The sequence below is a fragment of the Podarcis filfolensis genome (genome assembly GCF_964270895.1).
Source record: "Podarcis filfolensis genome assembly, chromosome: 1".
In the NCBI taxonomy this organism is placed as follows: Eukaryota; Metazoa; Chordata; class Lepidosauria; order Squamata; family Lacertidae; genus Podarcis; species Podarcis filfolensis.
The window spans coordinates 113030034-113047117 of record NC_139604.1 but is presented as its reverse complement, the minus strand read 5'-3'; the positions used below and the strand labels follow the sequence as shown (position 1 = coordinate 113047117).

The 17084-nt window shown below is 42.3% G+C and overlaps 1 protein-coding gene across 1 annotated transcript; it reads right to left on the bottom strand.

The window, feature by feature from the left end:
• Positions 1–1295: 1295 nt before the first annotated feature.
• Positions 1296–16814, bottom strand: PSMC1 (proteasome 26S subunit, ATPase 1). Its single transcript, XM_083617574.1, has 11 exons — positions 16711–16814; positions 14389–14442; positions 10900–10996; positions 9826–9950; positions 8765–8950; positions 7160–7288; positions 6097–6193; positions 4747–4936; positions 3704–3855; positions 2871–3025; positions 1296–1627 (listed from the first exon to the last, which is right to left on the bottom strand). Exons 1-11 carry the CDS (start codon positions 16711–16713, stop codon positions 1493–1495), a joined length of 1323 nt encoding a protein of 440 aa, XP_083473700.1. The 5' UTR covers positions 16714–16814; the 3' UTR covers positions 1296–1492.
• Between the last annotated feature and the right edge of the window lie 270 nt (positions 16815–17084).

Below are 17084 nucleotides of genomic sequence, written 5' to 3'. Positions count from 1 at the left end.
TCAGGCTCAGAACACATGCTTCATAATTCAGAAGGAGAGGGAATCTGCTAGCAGTTAATGGTGCACCTTGGAGTGCAGCAGAGAGGTAAAAATACGGCCCCAGTTGTTTTGAATAATACACATACACATAAACGCAATTCAAACCCCTTTCAGTTTTCCTGCTGCTTTTTGCTTTCTCAGGAGGAAAGAAGTGCCTGTAGGCTTGTTACCTGTAGGAACTCTCCCCATACCTGCATGCCAACAACAGCTGTGGGTTAACTTCCCTCACTCCATGAATGCACGACCCAACCTGGAGAATCTCTGTAGGACCCCAAAGCCTGTAATTCCAACAGCGGTTTGACCATGGAAGTTATGTTTATGTCTCTGTGGTTGACATAGTTATTCAGACTTTGACTGCCCTGTACCCACAGACAGCCTTGGCCGTGACATCTGACTCTCAATCCATATTACCATTTTGTGAATCTGGCGCGTTCTTGGAACCAGGCAGGAAGTGATGAAAGATGCAGGGTGTTCTGTTCAGCCCTCCAAGTCATTTTGCTTCTTCTAGTGCATCTTACTTCCACTGAGCATCTGTTACCACACGCTGTCTAACTGCTTATCTGGATGGATTTTCCAATAATGTGGGCTTTTGAAAGCAATCCCAGAAGAATGTTTTTCAACATTATTTCGGCATTCTTTCTCAGTCTCTGTGCAATCACATAAATGTCTGTGCAGCTAGGCTGGATTTTTGGCAGGTTTCCCACAACCACCCTTAAGAGCACATACCAAAGGACATGGTTTTCCCACTCACGTTCTTTCCACTACAGTGGTAGCCTCCAAGCCTTGTTTTTTTTATTATTATCCAATTTCTACCCAGCACTTCCTTCAGATTCTCTTGCTAGAGTGTTTTTTTCTGTTGCAATTACCACAGTTAAGTACCCATTTCTTCAGCTTTTATCCTCCCTTTCTTCTTTTACAGTTTTATCTGCCTCTCTCTTTTTGTACATTTAGTGCTGTTTCTTTCCTCAATCGCCTTTTTCTGCATCCCCACCTAGACTGGGTTTATGGCTCGGCATGGCGCTTTCCCCATAAGTGCCTGTCCCGTGACAGCAAAAAACTTAACACCTGAAATTCTGGAGATTCATATTTGTGACTTAAGCTATTTACTTCTAGTTGTACCCAGGACTAAATGTAACCACCAGCCGTGGAAAAGTTATGGAGTCAATTGGTTTGCAGACCAAGAGGCAGGCAGACAGGCCAAGATACACATCAGAAACCATCATTGCTTAAAATCTTAATCCATTCATTCCAATCCATTTGGAAACCAAGGTTTTAATGGCAAATAAAGTGTTTAAAACTACAATGTGGAGGAATTCACTTAAACAATGCTTCAAGCAGCAAAAGCTTTTTCTTTCCGCCCAAGGCATTTAATTTCTCATGCTTTTCCTGTACTCTGAAAGGAAGGTTCCAATAATTTCTCTTGCCCCAGGACAAACAAACAAAAGGTAAAAAGTTACAGATAGAGGCCCTCTGGGGTGCCTTCTTGTTTCTTATAAAGAACATTCTCTTTTGATTTTTTGAAGTCTTCGTTTGTTACTTTCATTCTCCGTTCCCGCAGAGCCATCAAGCCAGCTTCTGTGCAAATAGCCTGCCAGAGATGGAAGCCTCTGGTTAGAAAATTATGAATCTCACTTTTATTCAATGCAGTGAAAAAATAATTTTCAGTAAGCAATACTTGCAATATTGTCCAGCTAGGGCAGCAATCCTATGCATACTTACTTAGGAGTAAGCAGCACAGCACTGGTTGAGACTTACTTTTAAATAAACCTGCACAAGATCGGGGCATAAGTCTGTTAAGGTTGGTTCATAGCTTAACTAAACAAAAAGGCAATTGGACTGTAACACACAGTAATCACTACATACTTTTTTTGGTTCTTTCCCTCTCCATACTCTGCTCTCACAGAAGCAGAGCCCAATGAATCTTTTCAGCATTTGAGTGAAATGCCAAAATCAAAGTTTTTACAATGAAGTGTCATTGGGTTTAAGCAAGAAAATGGAGGAGAGATCTTGTGAGTCACCCACCAGTGAAAGACAAGGAAGCAAAACAGGCCAGAGCCTTTTTTCAACTCTGCAATTCATCTCTTATCAAGCCATATGAGCAAGTGTCTCCATACTTCCCTGTCTGAGCATCATGCTCAACTGCCAAGGTCCTCTTATTTTTCCGCATTCAGGGTTAGCCCCCTTCCTATCAATTCCTCCAACCTGTGCCAATGCTGGCAATATTTCAGCTCTTGTTAAAACATGCCTCATGAAACACACTCAAGCCTTTTCTGGTGGTTAATGTTAGGAATTAATTAATGGGGCCCTTTTGATTATCAGTTGCATTTTATCTATCGTATTGTGATTTTAATGTTCTATCATTTTAACTTGAACACTTGAGATGGATTACAATGAATGCAAGGCCTTAGCTGCTCGCTCCTTCCCCACGAAAGGCATTCTGCAAGTGTCACTGATTCCTACAAGCTTCTAGCAAAATTTGGCAAACATTCAAGCATTTCTTACCCTCGTTCCATGAGTTTTGGCCCCTCATACCACAGACAAGCCCACTTCCAAATATCAATGACTTTCTAACACAGGAGGAGGCAAAATAGCTGACCAACAGGGGAAATACTTCCATGACATGGGACATTTGTTATCAGGCAAACTGGAAGATGCCAGTTCATATTTTTTTAAAAAAAACTAACTCCTTCAAAAATCAAGAATGTTCAAGTAACAGTTCCTCTAAAATTTGATTAAAATAATGGTGTTTGTGAGAAGGGATGAAACATGAGGAAAGGAGGCTGAGATGCTTCACTGTTAAGAGGAGAAACTTTAATTGTTTATCATCTTACCTTAATATCTGCACCAGAAAGATCGTCTTTAGCCATAATCAGCTCATCCAGTGTGACATCATCTGCCAAAGTCATTCTGCTGGTATGAATCTGAAAGATGCGCTTCTTTGTTTTCTCGTCGGGCAGAGGGAATTCAATCTTCCTATCAATACGTCCTAGGAATTGAAAAACAACAATCACGCAGCTTAGATTTTTACTGAGATGGAAAGATTTCCTTGGGAGGTGGCTTCACACTGCGACTAAACAGTTTACTTCTTAAAAAAACAGTTTTATCCAGCAAATGATGGCATGCCATCTGAAAAGCAAATAAGCAACTGCAGCATAAATCATTTTGGCACTTTCTACTCCACAGCTATTATGTTCCCCTGACTAATGGAGATAAGCATTCCCTGAGGTTAAATTTCATAAACTACATATTTCTCTTACATTTACATCCTGCCTTTCTTCAATGGAACTCAAGGTGGCCCATTGAGGGTTTCCAGGCCATCTGCCATCTAGGTACTGACCACACCCTGATTCGCTCAGCTCCAACAAGTTTGTTGTATTATTTGTCCTCAGACCATACCCTGGGATCTAGCATGCAGAACTGTAACTGCTCACATCCCTCATTTTTCAAGCCTCCCTCTCCCCGGCTTCTAAATCTAGATTATGAGCCACTGAGGGAGAGGAACTTGCCCATTTTTGCTTGGATAAAAGTGTCATGTCCCATAATAACATCAAGAAAGAGTAAGCTACATAAAGGAAGCACTTAGCTTATTTATTGAGAAACTGCAACATAGTCAGTAGTCAAATGCAAAAAAACAAGTGGAAATAATTTGCAACACAATGATCACCTGGCCTGATTAAAGCTGGATCCAGTGTTTCTATTCTGTTAGTGGCCATGATCACTTTTACATCTCCACGTGAGTCGAACCCATCTAATTGGTTCAGCAGCTCCAGCATTGTTCGTTGGATTTCCCTTTCGCCCCCCGAATTTGAATCGTATCTTTGGAGGAGAGAATAACATCAAAGTAAGTTGCATGCAGCAGTCTCCACAGAAGATCGCATTTCCCTTTATCTCTAAATAAAAATCACTGAGCAATCACAGGCAAATAAGTTATGGCACAAGCAATGGCTACACAGAGATCTCCCCCAACCTCTTTTTTTAAATTTCCAAACCCAGCGGATGAGATACCCCATTCAGCTGGATGGATAAGAGGCTGGACTCAAAGCTGGTCTACAAATGGCACTGCTTTGCTTGAACTTGCTTGCTTGGCACCACATAGCTGCTGCAAGTCTTTTCTGCCCCTTCTCATTCCCCCTGCCCTCAGTTGAAATAGCACAAAAAGCCTTCAAGATGGGGAACAGGTGCTTTTACAATACCATCAGATTTCACACACATAATTTGCTCTGTTTCAGCAACTTCTATCTGGTCTTCCTTTGAAATTTTAAGCGACTGCTTTAGCCTCCAGTAATTATTACAACAGGTCTTACAAATGGCTCAGTTAGAGTATAGTCTGAGAGTGCTCTTGGCACCTATATTACATGAGAAGTTAGCTTCATAGCATCTTCAAACTTACTCCTACAATGTGGGGTAGAATTTTTTTAAAAAATGCAAGATGGGATTATCAGGATTATAGGCAACTTCTGGTTTAGGCACAGCCAAACTGACCAATGGATGCAGGGGTCCATAATGGAACCCTCGCATGAAACAAGGATTGGCTCTGTAGCAAAAACACCTGTGAGCAAAAGGAAAGTAACCTTTGAGGAGCGCAGAATGCAACACAGCTCCTGTGTCCCAACTCCTATCATTGATTGACTGGAAAGAAAGGAAAAAATGAAACCAATTCATAGAATTGCATTTATTACATCCCACATTAAAGCGACAACGTCCTACCTTTTGGTACCTATAGCATCGATTTCATCAATGAAGACGATTGACGGGGCATGTTCCTCAGCCACTCGAAACAGTTCTCGAACAAGCTTTGGACCATCTCCCAGGTACTTCTGTATGAGTTCAGAACCAACCACTCTCAGGAAGGTGGCAGAGGTTTGGTTTGCGACTGCTTTGGCTAGTAATGTTTTACCTGTTTGATTTCCAAAACACAGTTGAATTTAGAGCTTGCAGAAACAGTGACTAATCTGCATTACAATGCTATGCATGCATGCAGTTTGGAACTATCCACAAGGTACCCATATTGTCTATGAGAAATTAACCTCTGAGGTTAGCCAGTGTGGTGTAGTGGTTAAGAGCGGTAGTCTCGTAATCTGGGGAACCGGGTTCGTGTCCCCGCTCCTCCACATGCAGCTGCTGGGTGACCTTGGGCCAGTCACACTTTTCTGAAGTCTCTCAGCCCCACTCACCTCACAGAGTGTTTGTTGTGGGGGAGGAAGGGAAAGGAGAATGTTAGCAGCTTTGAGACTCCTTAAAGGGAGTGAAAGGCGGGATATGAAATCCAAACTCTTCTTCTTCTTACAATTCAGCTACAGCCTTGGAAGTACTTTAAAAAGGTTCCTACAACTTGAACTCATGCTTCCTGGGGGAGAGGTATGTTTTATATTTATATTTTGCTGGAAGCTGCCTAGAGTGGCTGGAGAAACCCAGCCAGATGGGTGGGGTATAAGTAATATAATAATAATAATAATAATAATAATAATAATAATAATAATAATATGCTTGACTGGAATGTTGGTGCAGAGAATGCAATTAAAGGAATGTCTGGAAAACATGGCCATATTTGGTGAAGATGTTTTCTAAAAAAATAACAATATCAATACAAAAAACCCCAAATCAATACATAAATTATCCAAGTCAGTTTAAACCCCAAGGCAATATAAAATAAAAACTAATGAGTAGACAAAGAGCTGGAAAAACATTTTGCAAACTCAACTTACAAAGGCACAACCTGCCTTAACCTGCCAAGCAGGTAGCAGCCTTGGGCTTCCTTGCAGAAAAAGCTTTCCAGAATTTCAGCACTGCAGCAGAAAAGGCACTGTGCCTTGTGGAGCCAATCCAGCCTCCACAGAAGATGGCATTTTCAGCAGCACCTCATGGGTAAATATTAGCTTATCACATCCCACATTTCAGAACCACACTGTTATAAAGAACAATGCCAGAGATACTAGCAAGACCTTATTGCTCCAGCCTCCAGGCAGAATATCTATGAGCTGTGTACCAAGCATGAGATGCAGCCAGGAGTGTCAACATTTAGAGACATATAGAACCAGAACGACAGAAGAGTAGTACCTGTGCCAGGTGGTCCATACAGAATGACTCCTTTGGGTGGCTTGATACCCATCTCTTCGTAATATTCGGGATGGGTCAAAGGGAGCTCCACAGACTCCTATAGGAAGAAGCAACAACATATGTATCTGTATATTAGCCCTTCCTAGCTGGAAAAAAAATCACAGACTGGGCAGTGAATTAATTATCAAAATTAGAATTCTAAAAAGTGAATGTTAACACTGAGTATTTTAAAGCAACAAATGTCGGCAACTCCAATATTTCTGACAGATGCCAGTGTGATGAAGGAGCTGGAGTTTCAAGCTGAGAAACAAGAGCCCTGAGAAACAGAGATTTGAAGCGTCACTCAGCTTGGATAGTCCCAGGCAATTCTCCGTAAGCCTCATTTCTCTTATAGGATTAAAGTGCACAATTTCTTTGCAAGGTGCTATAATACATACATACATACATACATGAATGTTTTTCACCATCATCTGGGTCTCAAAGTGGCTTACAATGATAGAAACATGAAATATTACAATATACAAAAACTTTGCCGCTCACGCATGCGCAGAAGCTCAAACCGCTCTGCGTGCGTATGCAGATGCAGCGCTTTGCCCTGTGTCCTTTTCGGCTAGTGGCTGGGGCTCCAGAACGGATCCCGGCCGCAAAACAAGGTACGACTGCAAACAGTATTTTTAAAAAATGAACAAGAATTAAAAACTGCAGAAATAAAATAGACTCATTTTGAAAGGCTTGGGACAGAAAAAGATGATTTTTCAACAAACACTGAAAAACAGAACAGGAAGTTGCTTCGTTTCTAAAGGAAGAGAATTGTAGTGGACTGGAGCCTCAGCACTACAATCACACGCTCAAGCCGCAGGGACATGTGGCACAATCAAGAGAGATCATTACCTGACCGCCTCTCCGCTAAGCAAAATACAGTTGAAGTTCCAGCAATAGTTGCTGAGCAATAGAATCAAGTAAATACCGGCACCGTTATTTTTTTATTATTATTTTTAAATATTGTGACATAATCAAACATTGTGGCAGCTCCTTCTTTCATCAGTGCTGAAAGTATAAATACCTTAATTTCTTGAATCTGGTTATCTAAGCCTCCAATATCTGCATATGTCTCTTGAGGGGCTTTCTCCACCTTCATCACTGTCACTAAAGGATCTGTGTCATCCATGAGGACTCCTATCACAGCGTGGACCTAATCAAAACAGGCAGCAGCACCAATAAATATTATTGCATGTAATTCACTTGGGTCTGGGTTGGAGAGAAACAACATGTTTATCTGAGTGTTTGTCCCATTACCAGCAAGGAGGCAAAGCATAAATGTCATTGACATAGGTCTGTGGGCCAGCTCGCTTGGTCAAAATCAACGCCAGAAAAGGATGCCCAGGACCACCCCAAATCAGCAGCGATCTCTGCAGCTTCTGCCTGCTCCAAAGTACAGTGCTATCTGGCAGATCTCTACACCACAGCCAAAGTTTGTTTGTTTATTTATAATAAAACTTATTGGTCGCTTGTCACCCAAAGGCTGCATAAATACATTGTACCATAGAAAAAGAAGAGGGGAATCAAATAAAACATATGCCATATCGGGAAAACAAAAAATGAAACACCAGCCGCCAGTTACAGTAACAGAATACATTAGCAGCACACAAGCAAAAAAGTTCTCTGACTCGCTCGGAAGAGTCAACAGCAAACACAAGTTACATAAGCTACTGAGGCCAGGTTTTGTTTGCTGCATATTGGGCCCTAAACATGTCTACAAATACAAATGCATGCAAGAAGAATAGTGTGATCTAAGTTACGAACAGGTACAATTACAGCATTCCAGCAGTAACTTCAATGAAAATGTCAACTGAATTTCAGACGCTGCTGCCAAACTGCTGCAGCCCTATCGGTCAACAGGGCAAGTTTGCTACATATCCAATTAAGCATGGCTCAGGCTACATCATTACACCATGCTGCAACACCAGTGACAAAAATTAAACGAAACTGGTATTGTCTGCCACTTTCCATTGACTAAGCTTTCCAAGGGAAGTGGCAGAGCAGATGACAAGTAATTATCCTCTCATGAAAATGATTTCACAGCTGATCAAAAGAGGCACTTTTCTTTTTGCTTTTCTTCATACCTTTCCATTCTAATCCAAAGAAGCAACAACCTGGCGCTGTTCAAATCAATAGGAATCTAGAATCTCATAACTAGCTGACCTCATGTGATCAGCTCTCTCTACACAGGGGTGTTTACTTTCTCTGTTGCCCTCCTCCGAGTTCTCCATTAAGTTTGAATCCTTTTCAAATTTGTCATGCCCAGACTACAGCAGGTAGTCAAAATATGCATGGTGCAAACTCAAGACTGCAGCAGAGGGAAAGGCAAGAAGCAGGCTGGGCTGAGAACTAGCTCAATTTGGTTCCTTCTCTCTCTGAACTGTTTCTATTCCATTTTAAATATTGGTGCCCAAGTTTGTTTTCTTCTTCCTCCTCAACCTTTTTTCCTTTTGTGCCATGTATTTTAGATTGAAAACTGGCACGCAAGGATTGTCTTACTTGCTCCTGGCAGCTCTGGAAGATTTTTGAGCTTCAGAGTGGGGCACAATCTTTTAAGATAAATAAATATTAATAAATGTTACGCACTTTCAGAGGCAGGCTACTCATCTTTAAATATGACAATAATTACCTTATGATTAAGCAGAACTGAACACCCTGGCTCCAGCAAATCCTTGTCTACAAAAGAGAGAATGCTGACATAGTGCTCTGATCCCACCGACGTAGACACGATAGCATGATTATCATCAATAATCTCCTCCAGTGTCCCTACAGACATCGGGGTCCCTCTCAGATCATCCACCTTTGATCTCTCTTCCTGCAAACAAAAATAAAATGTAGGTATGCATGGATTGACCATCACCCTGCCAACCTTCTATGTCTACAGTAGAGAAAGGACTGATAGGGCTCCATTTGGTGGCAGTCCCTACCTACATACAAGGGCCTCAAGCTAATTCCATTATGTTAGAACAGAAAGTCTGCAAATAGGCAAGATAGCAAGAATGTAAAACTGACAATAGGTTCTGCTTAAGTTTGTGCTTCTTAAAGTCCTAAGTAATCAAGCTTGTTTTATGCCACCCTATCTTTACCTAGAGTAGGTGAGTCCTGTGCATCCTTCTCAATATAAATCTATATTGTATTGAGAACCTTGGATGTCATTTTAAATGGCTTTGTTTGTAAACCTTATAAATAGAAGAACAAGCTAAAAATGTGATGCATTGGATTTTCCTTTCTTTCTTTATTTGCCAGACCAATAGCTACTATGGTATACTAAACTTGCAATGTAGTTTCTTTAACACACTACCTGAGAACACCTATAGGGCTTATTCTGTTATGCTTCTAACAGAAAAATGATTATTCTGCTTCATAGAATAGCTTGAGCCAATAGGACGAGGGAAAACTGTGGCCCTCCTAATGTTGCTGGACTACAGTGGATTTTCAAAGTGCAGAAATAACCCACGTCCATTTTGTTCTCCATATAATAAGCGCAGTTTCAGAAACATGGCAAGGTCATTCACGATTCTGAACAATTTATTGTGGAATGAGATTTCCTCAGGCAGCGCCTGTTTCACTAAATGAATAGAAGAGGCAGAAGGTGGAAAGTATACAAACAAATGGCTTGAGATACAGACTGGAGCAAGTTAATAACTGGAGATGGATAAGTAGAGAGAATATTTGCCTCTCAACAAATACCTCTTGCTTTTCTTCCAAAGGTTTCATCTGTTCCTGGTTCCTGATGAATTCTTCCTCCATCAAAAGGTAATCTTTTATTCTTTCCAGCTTCAACAGTTTGAGTCTGCACTGGGTGTGAGGGGTTACTATAAAGAAAAAGGCAAAGAATAAAAATATTCAAATACTGTGAGTGAAGCTTTGGGGAAAACACTGGTATCTTCATTCTTTGGGATTGTCAACTAAATGGGATTTTTAAGGTCTAACCATTTGCCTGGGTTTCCTGCTTTCTACCCTTAGCTACTACTTTCCTGTGAATGCAAGGGGAGCTATCTTATTCTGAACTGCAGTGAGAAGGAGCTACTGTACTAGATGGAAGCAAGTTGAGATTTCATGTCGAGACTCTTGTGTGGAGAGGTTATATGCCAGCAAGGTGTGGCAGAGTCTTCCGGTAGAGGAGCCATGATGATGATGATGATGATGATGATGACGACTTATTTTTGAGGGATAAATGTGTTCATTATTTACTTTACTTACTTACGTTAGTATATTGCCCAACATCTTAATGTTATCACACAAATCCCATAAGAGATTTTAAAAACAAATAATCACAATAAAATTAGAAGAAATAAAACCAAGGGTAGCAAACCACATAAAACAGCATTTAAAAGGCACTAAGAGCACAACTCTAACTATGTCTAACTCAGAAGTCCTACTGAATTTAGGACTTCAGCCTAAAAGATTTAGTTTCAAAGCAAAAGGATTATAACAAAGGGTGCCAGGCAAGCCTCTCTGGAGAGGGAATTTCACAACCAGTACAGTACCACTGAAAATGCCCTCTCTCCAGTAATCACCCACCACCACACCTCATTTGGTGAGCACACTCAGAGAAAGGCCTCTGAAAATGACCTCAGTCAAGGTAGGTGTATTTGAAAGGTTGTTTTAATATGGCTAAAATCTGCTCTGTGCTTCCAGTATTTGCACAGTAATCAGACTATAAAATAAATTCTAAAAGTTGAAAATGACTAGACACCTACAGGCAAACACGTCCTCTGTGATGGTCCCTTTCTGAAATATGCACAAACCAGTTGCACTTACCCAGTGGAAGTTTGCTGGCAGCATCTGGTCCCTTTGTCTTCTTCTTCTTTTTCCCCACTCGAGTTGGAACTGGAGGCTCATATTTCTTCTTCTTATCCTTTTTTATTTCAAGAATCAGGTAGAAAGAGTCAGAATGGTGAAAGAATTGACCCCAATGAAACCTGTGCAAGAGTTAGCAGTGCAGTGTGAAGAAATATGATTGCTGACCAGGGATGGAGACCTGTGGTCCTTCATATATTGTTGAACTACTACTATCAAAATCTTTAACCACTAGTCATGCTGGATAGGGCTAATGAGAGTTGGAGTGCCACAGGTTTCCGACCCCTGGCCTAGACCAGTACAAGGAGAAACACTGAAGCAACTCCAATCTGCAACTCTTACCAAAAATCAGGGAAGCAAGTTATTAATACAGAGCTCTCTGATCCACAGGTTTCTGACTGTGTCCTAAGTGACCTCCAAAGGTCCACTATAGACAATTTCCAAAGGTCCACTATAGACAATTTCAACTCCAGCAAACAGGCTGAGATAACACATCCTCCTCCATGCTGCTGTGATTCTTGGCAACTGGAGCTAATGCTTCATATCTTACTATGTATGGCCTTAGAAATCAAGATCCAGGTGGCTGGAGAAGCATAGTGTGCCTCGGAAACAAATCAGCGCATACAATGCTCACAATTTGTCCAAGAGGACTGCTACTCAGTTGGCTCCAAACAACAGAAGGCACAAAATGAGATGTATTAGTTATGCAGTTGGTAAGGACTTCCGGGGTGGCGCCATCGGCAATGGCGGACTCCCTCTGAACTGGAGGGACCAGCTCCGCGCGAAACGGGTCGTTTCCGCTACGGCAAAGCGGGGACCCTTTAAAAAATCACAGGCGGATGAAGCCTGTGACCATGGGACTTGGCGGGCACCTTTAGCACCCCCCCAACCCGCAAAGGAACCCATTAACGGGCTCCGAAGCGAAGAGGGGGAAGTGGCGCGGTGCTGTGAGTCTACTGCTTTTTCCGTGGAGCGAAGCCGCATAGCTGTTGCCGGAGAGCGCTGCCTTTTTCCTGGGACAATTTGGCATCTAAAGAATCACCCGTGAGTACTTAAAACTCAAACAATTGGATTTTAAATAAGGACTGGCCAGTAGAGAGGAATTGGACTCAAAATTTACCTCAATTTGGTACTGAAACGGGAAGGTCTAAACAGGAAGTCAGCCTTCTGTTTCTTTGTAGTTAGAATAAAGCAAAGACAACGTAAACTAGAGCTTAGAAAATTACTTCTAAAGGATTGGCTTTCATCATTTAAAATCGTGGAACCCCCCTTCGGTAGCAGGAGAAGAAGGGGGATCTCTTTTTGGACTGTTTAAACCTGCAGAAGTGAGTTTAAAGTAAAGTAACTTTCCACCGTCCTGATCCTGGAGCGGAGTGTCAGGACTGACGTTTGAAGCTCATTGACCAGAGACAAATGTTTTTACAGACAGCTAAAAGAAAAGTAACACTGACTCCATTGTTTCCTTTCGCATTTCAAAGGAACAAATATTGACTGAATATCTTAAAAAAGAAACTTTGTTGCTATTGTTCTTAAAAGAAAGAATAAACAGAAGTTTTCCCCCTAGAGGGAGACTGTGAAATTGTAACCAACTTCAGGAGCTTGCAGCTGTTACAGATTACAATCGTGGGAAAGGACTTGTGACCTTGCAGGACAATGTTTTCAGAAGCTCTGTTGGGTGCTTTCTGTAAAATAAATGCCCTATTGGATCAGCTAAGCCAGAAGACGGATTTGATGACTAATGCGACCAGAAATTTTGAACAGGCAGTAGGAAACTACATGGAGCCTACCCAGGAACTAAAACAGGAGTGTGCTATGACAGCACAGATGAGAGAAGCGGATACTGCTGAATCCTGGGTGCCAGAAATGGAGGGAGTTGCGGCTCTGCAGGATCATGAGCCTTTGGATTTGATAAATGAATTTGGAAAAAACCAGATTTGGAAATAAAGTTTGGTTTGGTTTGGAAATGGGGGGTTGGACTGACCCTCCCATGCAGGGATGTTTGGACTTTCTGAGTCTGGTAATGGGCCGTCAGATGTTTGGAGCTGTGGGGGCTCTTAATTTTGGAGGGAATCTGAAACAGGTGTTTAAATACCACATGGAGTTTAGTCTGGACTATGGAAATGGGGCTGATCTGCTGAAAAGGGTCAAAAACATTACTAAGCTAGAGTTCCCACGAGTGAAAGGAAAATATGAAGAAGAGTCGCGGAAGGGGCATGGAAGAGACTTGAGGGCCTCGGATATAAGGATACCAAGTTAATGCGCTAGATTAATGGGACAAAAAGGACTGACAAAATCCGGGACCAGGAGAAAGGGACGCTGGATGAAGACTGGATTGTTTTACTTTTTTCCCCTCTCTTTTATCATTAGGACTGTTTTAAAATAATTGATGAATGCTAGAAAAATGTTGAATTGGAACTACTTGGTTCTAGTAAAAATGTTTAAAGAATTAGGTTAATGATATGGTTATGAGAAGTTGGTAAAAATAAGATTTAAGTTTTAAGTTTTAAGGTTTGCTATAAGACAAGATGAAAATAGATTAAGATAATGTAAGGACAAAATATTATGAACTATGGAAAGGATTTGCTGTGATAATTATTAATCAGGATACAAGAAAGGGGAGGAGGAGGAGGTCAAAGAAAGAAGGTAATGAAAGTTAAAATTTTTGAGAATGGTGGATGTATTCTTTTTTTCTATTTTTCTGTTTTGTCTTTTTTCTGTTTTTTCTTTTTTATAATTTTAAAAAATCTTTAATAAATATTATTATTTTTTTAAAAAAAGAAACCAGATCTGAACAGAAGAAAGGAGAGAACCAAATGCCCATTATTTCCAAACGGGAAGGTCATAATTTCACTTTCAGGTATAACAACTAAGCAAAGATTAGTGTATGACAGTGGGAGAACCTACGTTAACTTGTTTTGTGTTGTGTGAAAGGCATATAGGCATTATGTTCTGTGAATATAGAAGACATTGTTACCATGAATATGTCTTTTTGATCCAACAGAGAGAATTACATTTAATAAATTATGCTTATTCCTCTGGGGTTAAAAAAAAAGTTATGCAGTTGGTAAGATTACTTAAATACTGCTATGGAAAGGACAGAGGAAGTTTATGTTGGTGAAAAACGTTTCTTTAAAAGTTTCTGATTACAAACTCTTGATAATCACTGTAGTACTAATGGATTCTAGATTATTAAATTCAGTATTTTCCTGTGTGTCAATGTAACACAATGGTGACTGATAATGTTTTATGAATAAGGCATTATCTATATGCAGCAAGTAAAGCCATCTACATTGCAAAAAAATGGGGATACTGTAGCACAAATTCAATTACACAATGATACACCCGAGGAAATGCTGCCCAATTAGCACAGAACAGATTTTCTAAACAAAATTGTATTGCTGCATTTCTCCAGGAATTACAACTGATAAAAACATTTTTACATTTTCTTACTTTGTCATCCTTCTTGCCACCTCCAGGACCATGTCCACCACTCTGACTTTGACCCTAATAATGGGAACAAACAGAAGATCAAATGGCATACTAAAGGTCAGTCTACTTCACATGCTTGAAATATACAGGAACCTCCCCCTCCCCCCCTTACACACATCCCACTCACGCGGAATCGCATTTACGCGAGTCGCTGCATCATAAACAAATAAATTGCCCTTCCCTTGACCAGTGGCACAGGAGGCACTTTCTCCTTGCCTCCTTCATCCTGGCACCAGTGGACCCATGCCCTCTATGGCCAGCTGCTGCAGCTGCACACACTAGCTCCCCTCAGGCAGGCAGGCCAGGCAGTGGCCCGAGCAATTTCCAGGGCGAATCTGTCTCTCTCCTCTCTGCGCACTCTCCCTATTAAAATGGGGGTTCTTCCCACATTACATGATTTCATTTATGTACACAGGGGCCCAGAACATAACCCGCACATAAGTGTGTGTGGGGGGGAAACCTGTACTAAACATACTGATATTCAAATATTTACACCATGAACCAAGTCCCATTCTACCTGTAAGGTTGTAATCCTATCCGCACATTTGAGGAAGCAAGTCTCAATGAATTCAGCAGAAATGACTTTTGAGATATTTAGGATCATACTGCATGCATGCTTAGGACTGCAGCTTAAGATGTGCGAAACAGATGCAAACTTCCAGCATCTTAATGAAATTGGAAGTACAGACTATGATCTGCCACACTGCAAAAGAATATAACTTTTAGTTTCAGCAAAAATTCTTCACAGTGAAGTGCTTTTAAACAGTAGTTTAAAACCAAACTGACAAATTCTCAGTTGTGTTTGGAGAGCTAATCATACTATCATAGTGATATGCAGTCCAATCCTACATATGTTTACTTGGAAGCTTTATAATGTTCTGTGGGGTTGCTTCCAGGTAAGCGTGCATACAACTGCACTAAGGGCCAAAAGCAGGATGTCCTCAATTCAAATCACTCCACTACCATAACTGAGTAAATGGGCTTTCACAGCAACCAGGGCAGCTTACGATAAAAGCAATGCGACTGCCCTGCACAACCAACCTTCCAATGAGAAGCAACCATGTGGGCTTTTATAAGTTAAAAACTACTGCTGCGTTTTTTGTTTTGTTTTTTAGATCTGCCAAGTGGTTAAAGAGTTTTACCCTTTGACTCAACGGTCTCTTGGAATCACAGCTTTACTGGGGTAAACAGGACACAAAAACCTCCGTAAACAAACAATTCATATGCAGAGACCTGTACGTGTGAGCTGCGATTCACACACAGAGACCTATACATGTGAGGCATGAATACAGTGGATGCTCGGGTTGCGAGCGTTATATGTGCTGGGAAGCACGTCCGCAACCCGCAGTGTCCGCAACCAGCAGCGCCGTGTCTGCACACACGTGGGTCGCGATTCGGCGCTTCTGCGCATGCACCGAAACCCGGCCGTAACCCATTTCGGTACTTCCAGGTTCGACGCGGTGCACAACCCGAAGTGTCTGTAACCTGAGGTATGACTGTATATTTGTGTGCATAAGGCATGTGAGATACACAAACAAAAACAATTATTATTTCATTGTTTGCACCCTCCCATCTGACTGGGTTGACCCAGCCACTCTGGGGCACAAAAGTCTGTGCAGTACAGTGGTACCTATGGTTACGTACTTAATTCGTTCCAGAGGTCTGTTCTTAACCTGAAACTGTTCTTAACCTGAAGCACCACTTTAGCTAATGGGGCCTCCCGCTGCCGCTGTGCCACTGGAGCATGATTTCTGTTCTCATCCTGAAGCAAAGTTCTTAACCCGAGGTACCACTGCATTGTATAGATAGACGGGCAGGTGTTTGTGTGTGTGTTTTCCACACCAGAGGCTGGCATTGGCAGATGCGACTAGTGGCCACATACGTCTCACTTTAGGCGTCACCACAACCAACGAGCGCCAAGGCCGTCACAGCCTAACTCTTGACAGCGAGCTGCCAGAAGGGGCCCGGATACCTCCGCGACCTCTTCGCCGTCGCAGCCCGGGGGTGGTGGTGGAGTGGGCCCTCGAGGCCTTTAGCCCCGCTCTTCCTTACTCTCTGGTCCCCCCCGCCCCCCTCGCACGCCATCCACCCCGCCTCGAGTAGGGGGCGGGCGATGACACCGCATTAAATCTGCGAAGCCCACGCAGAGAGACGGAAGCGGCAGGATCCTGGTCCACCTCTCCCTCCTCCTCGCCACCTCTCGGTTTCTCCAGGGGAGGCCCAGCTGCGGTGCCCGCAGACCGAAAAATCCCCGGACTCACCGGCCTCCCCAACCCGACTCACCATTCTGCTCACTCACAGCCGGCCGCCGGAAACTGAGCGGACCCTTGAAGCGCCGGAAGCGGAAGCGGGCTCGCTACGGGCCGCCGCGAGGACCAAAAAGCATGCGCGAAGCAACAGCGGAGCCCATAGGGGCGGAGCCAAGGATTGGCAGGAGCCTATCAAAAAGAAGGCTCGGTGAAAAGGACGCCCGCTTGTTTCTATGGGAACGGGAGAAAGGGCACCGTCGTAGATGTTTTGGTTCCCTGGGGGTGGAGGACGGGTTGTGTGTGTTGTAGTGTGCCCCAAAAGGGTATATGTAGAAAATAAAATAAAAATGCTTTAAATGAGTTGATCTTGGAAGGGGCAGGAAACTTTTTGGAAGAGAGGGGTTGCAA

Excerpts from the sequence above, each read along its gene's own strand:
- PSMC1 (XM_083617574.1), bottom strand. Across the intron at positions 3,026-3,703 it reads TCCAGCTTTAATCAGGCCAG|GACGTATTGATAGGAAGATT; the intron begins GTGATCATTGTG and ends TTCAATTCCTAG. Across the intron at positions 1,628-2,870 it reads TTTCTGGTGCAGATATTAAG|GCTATTTGCACAGAAGCTGG; the intron begins GTAAGATGATAA and ends CATCTCTGGCAG.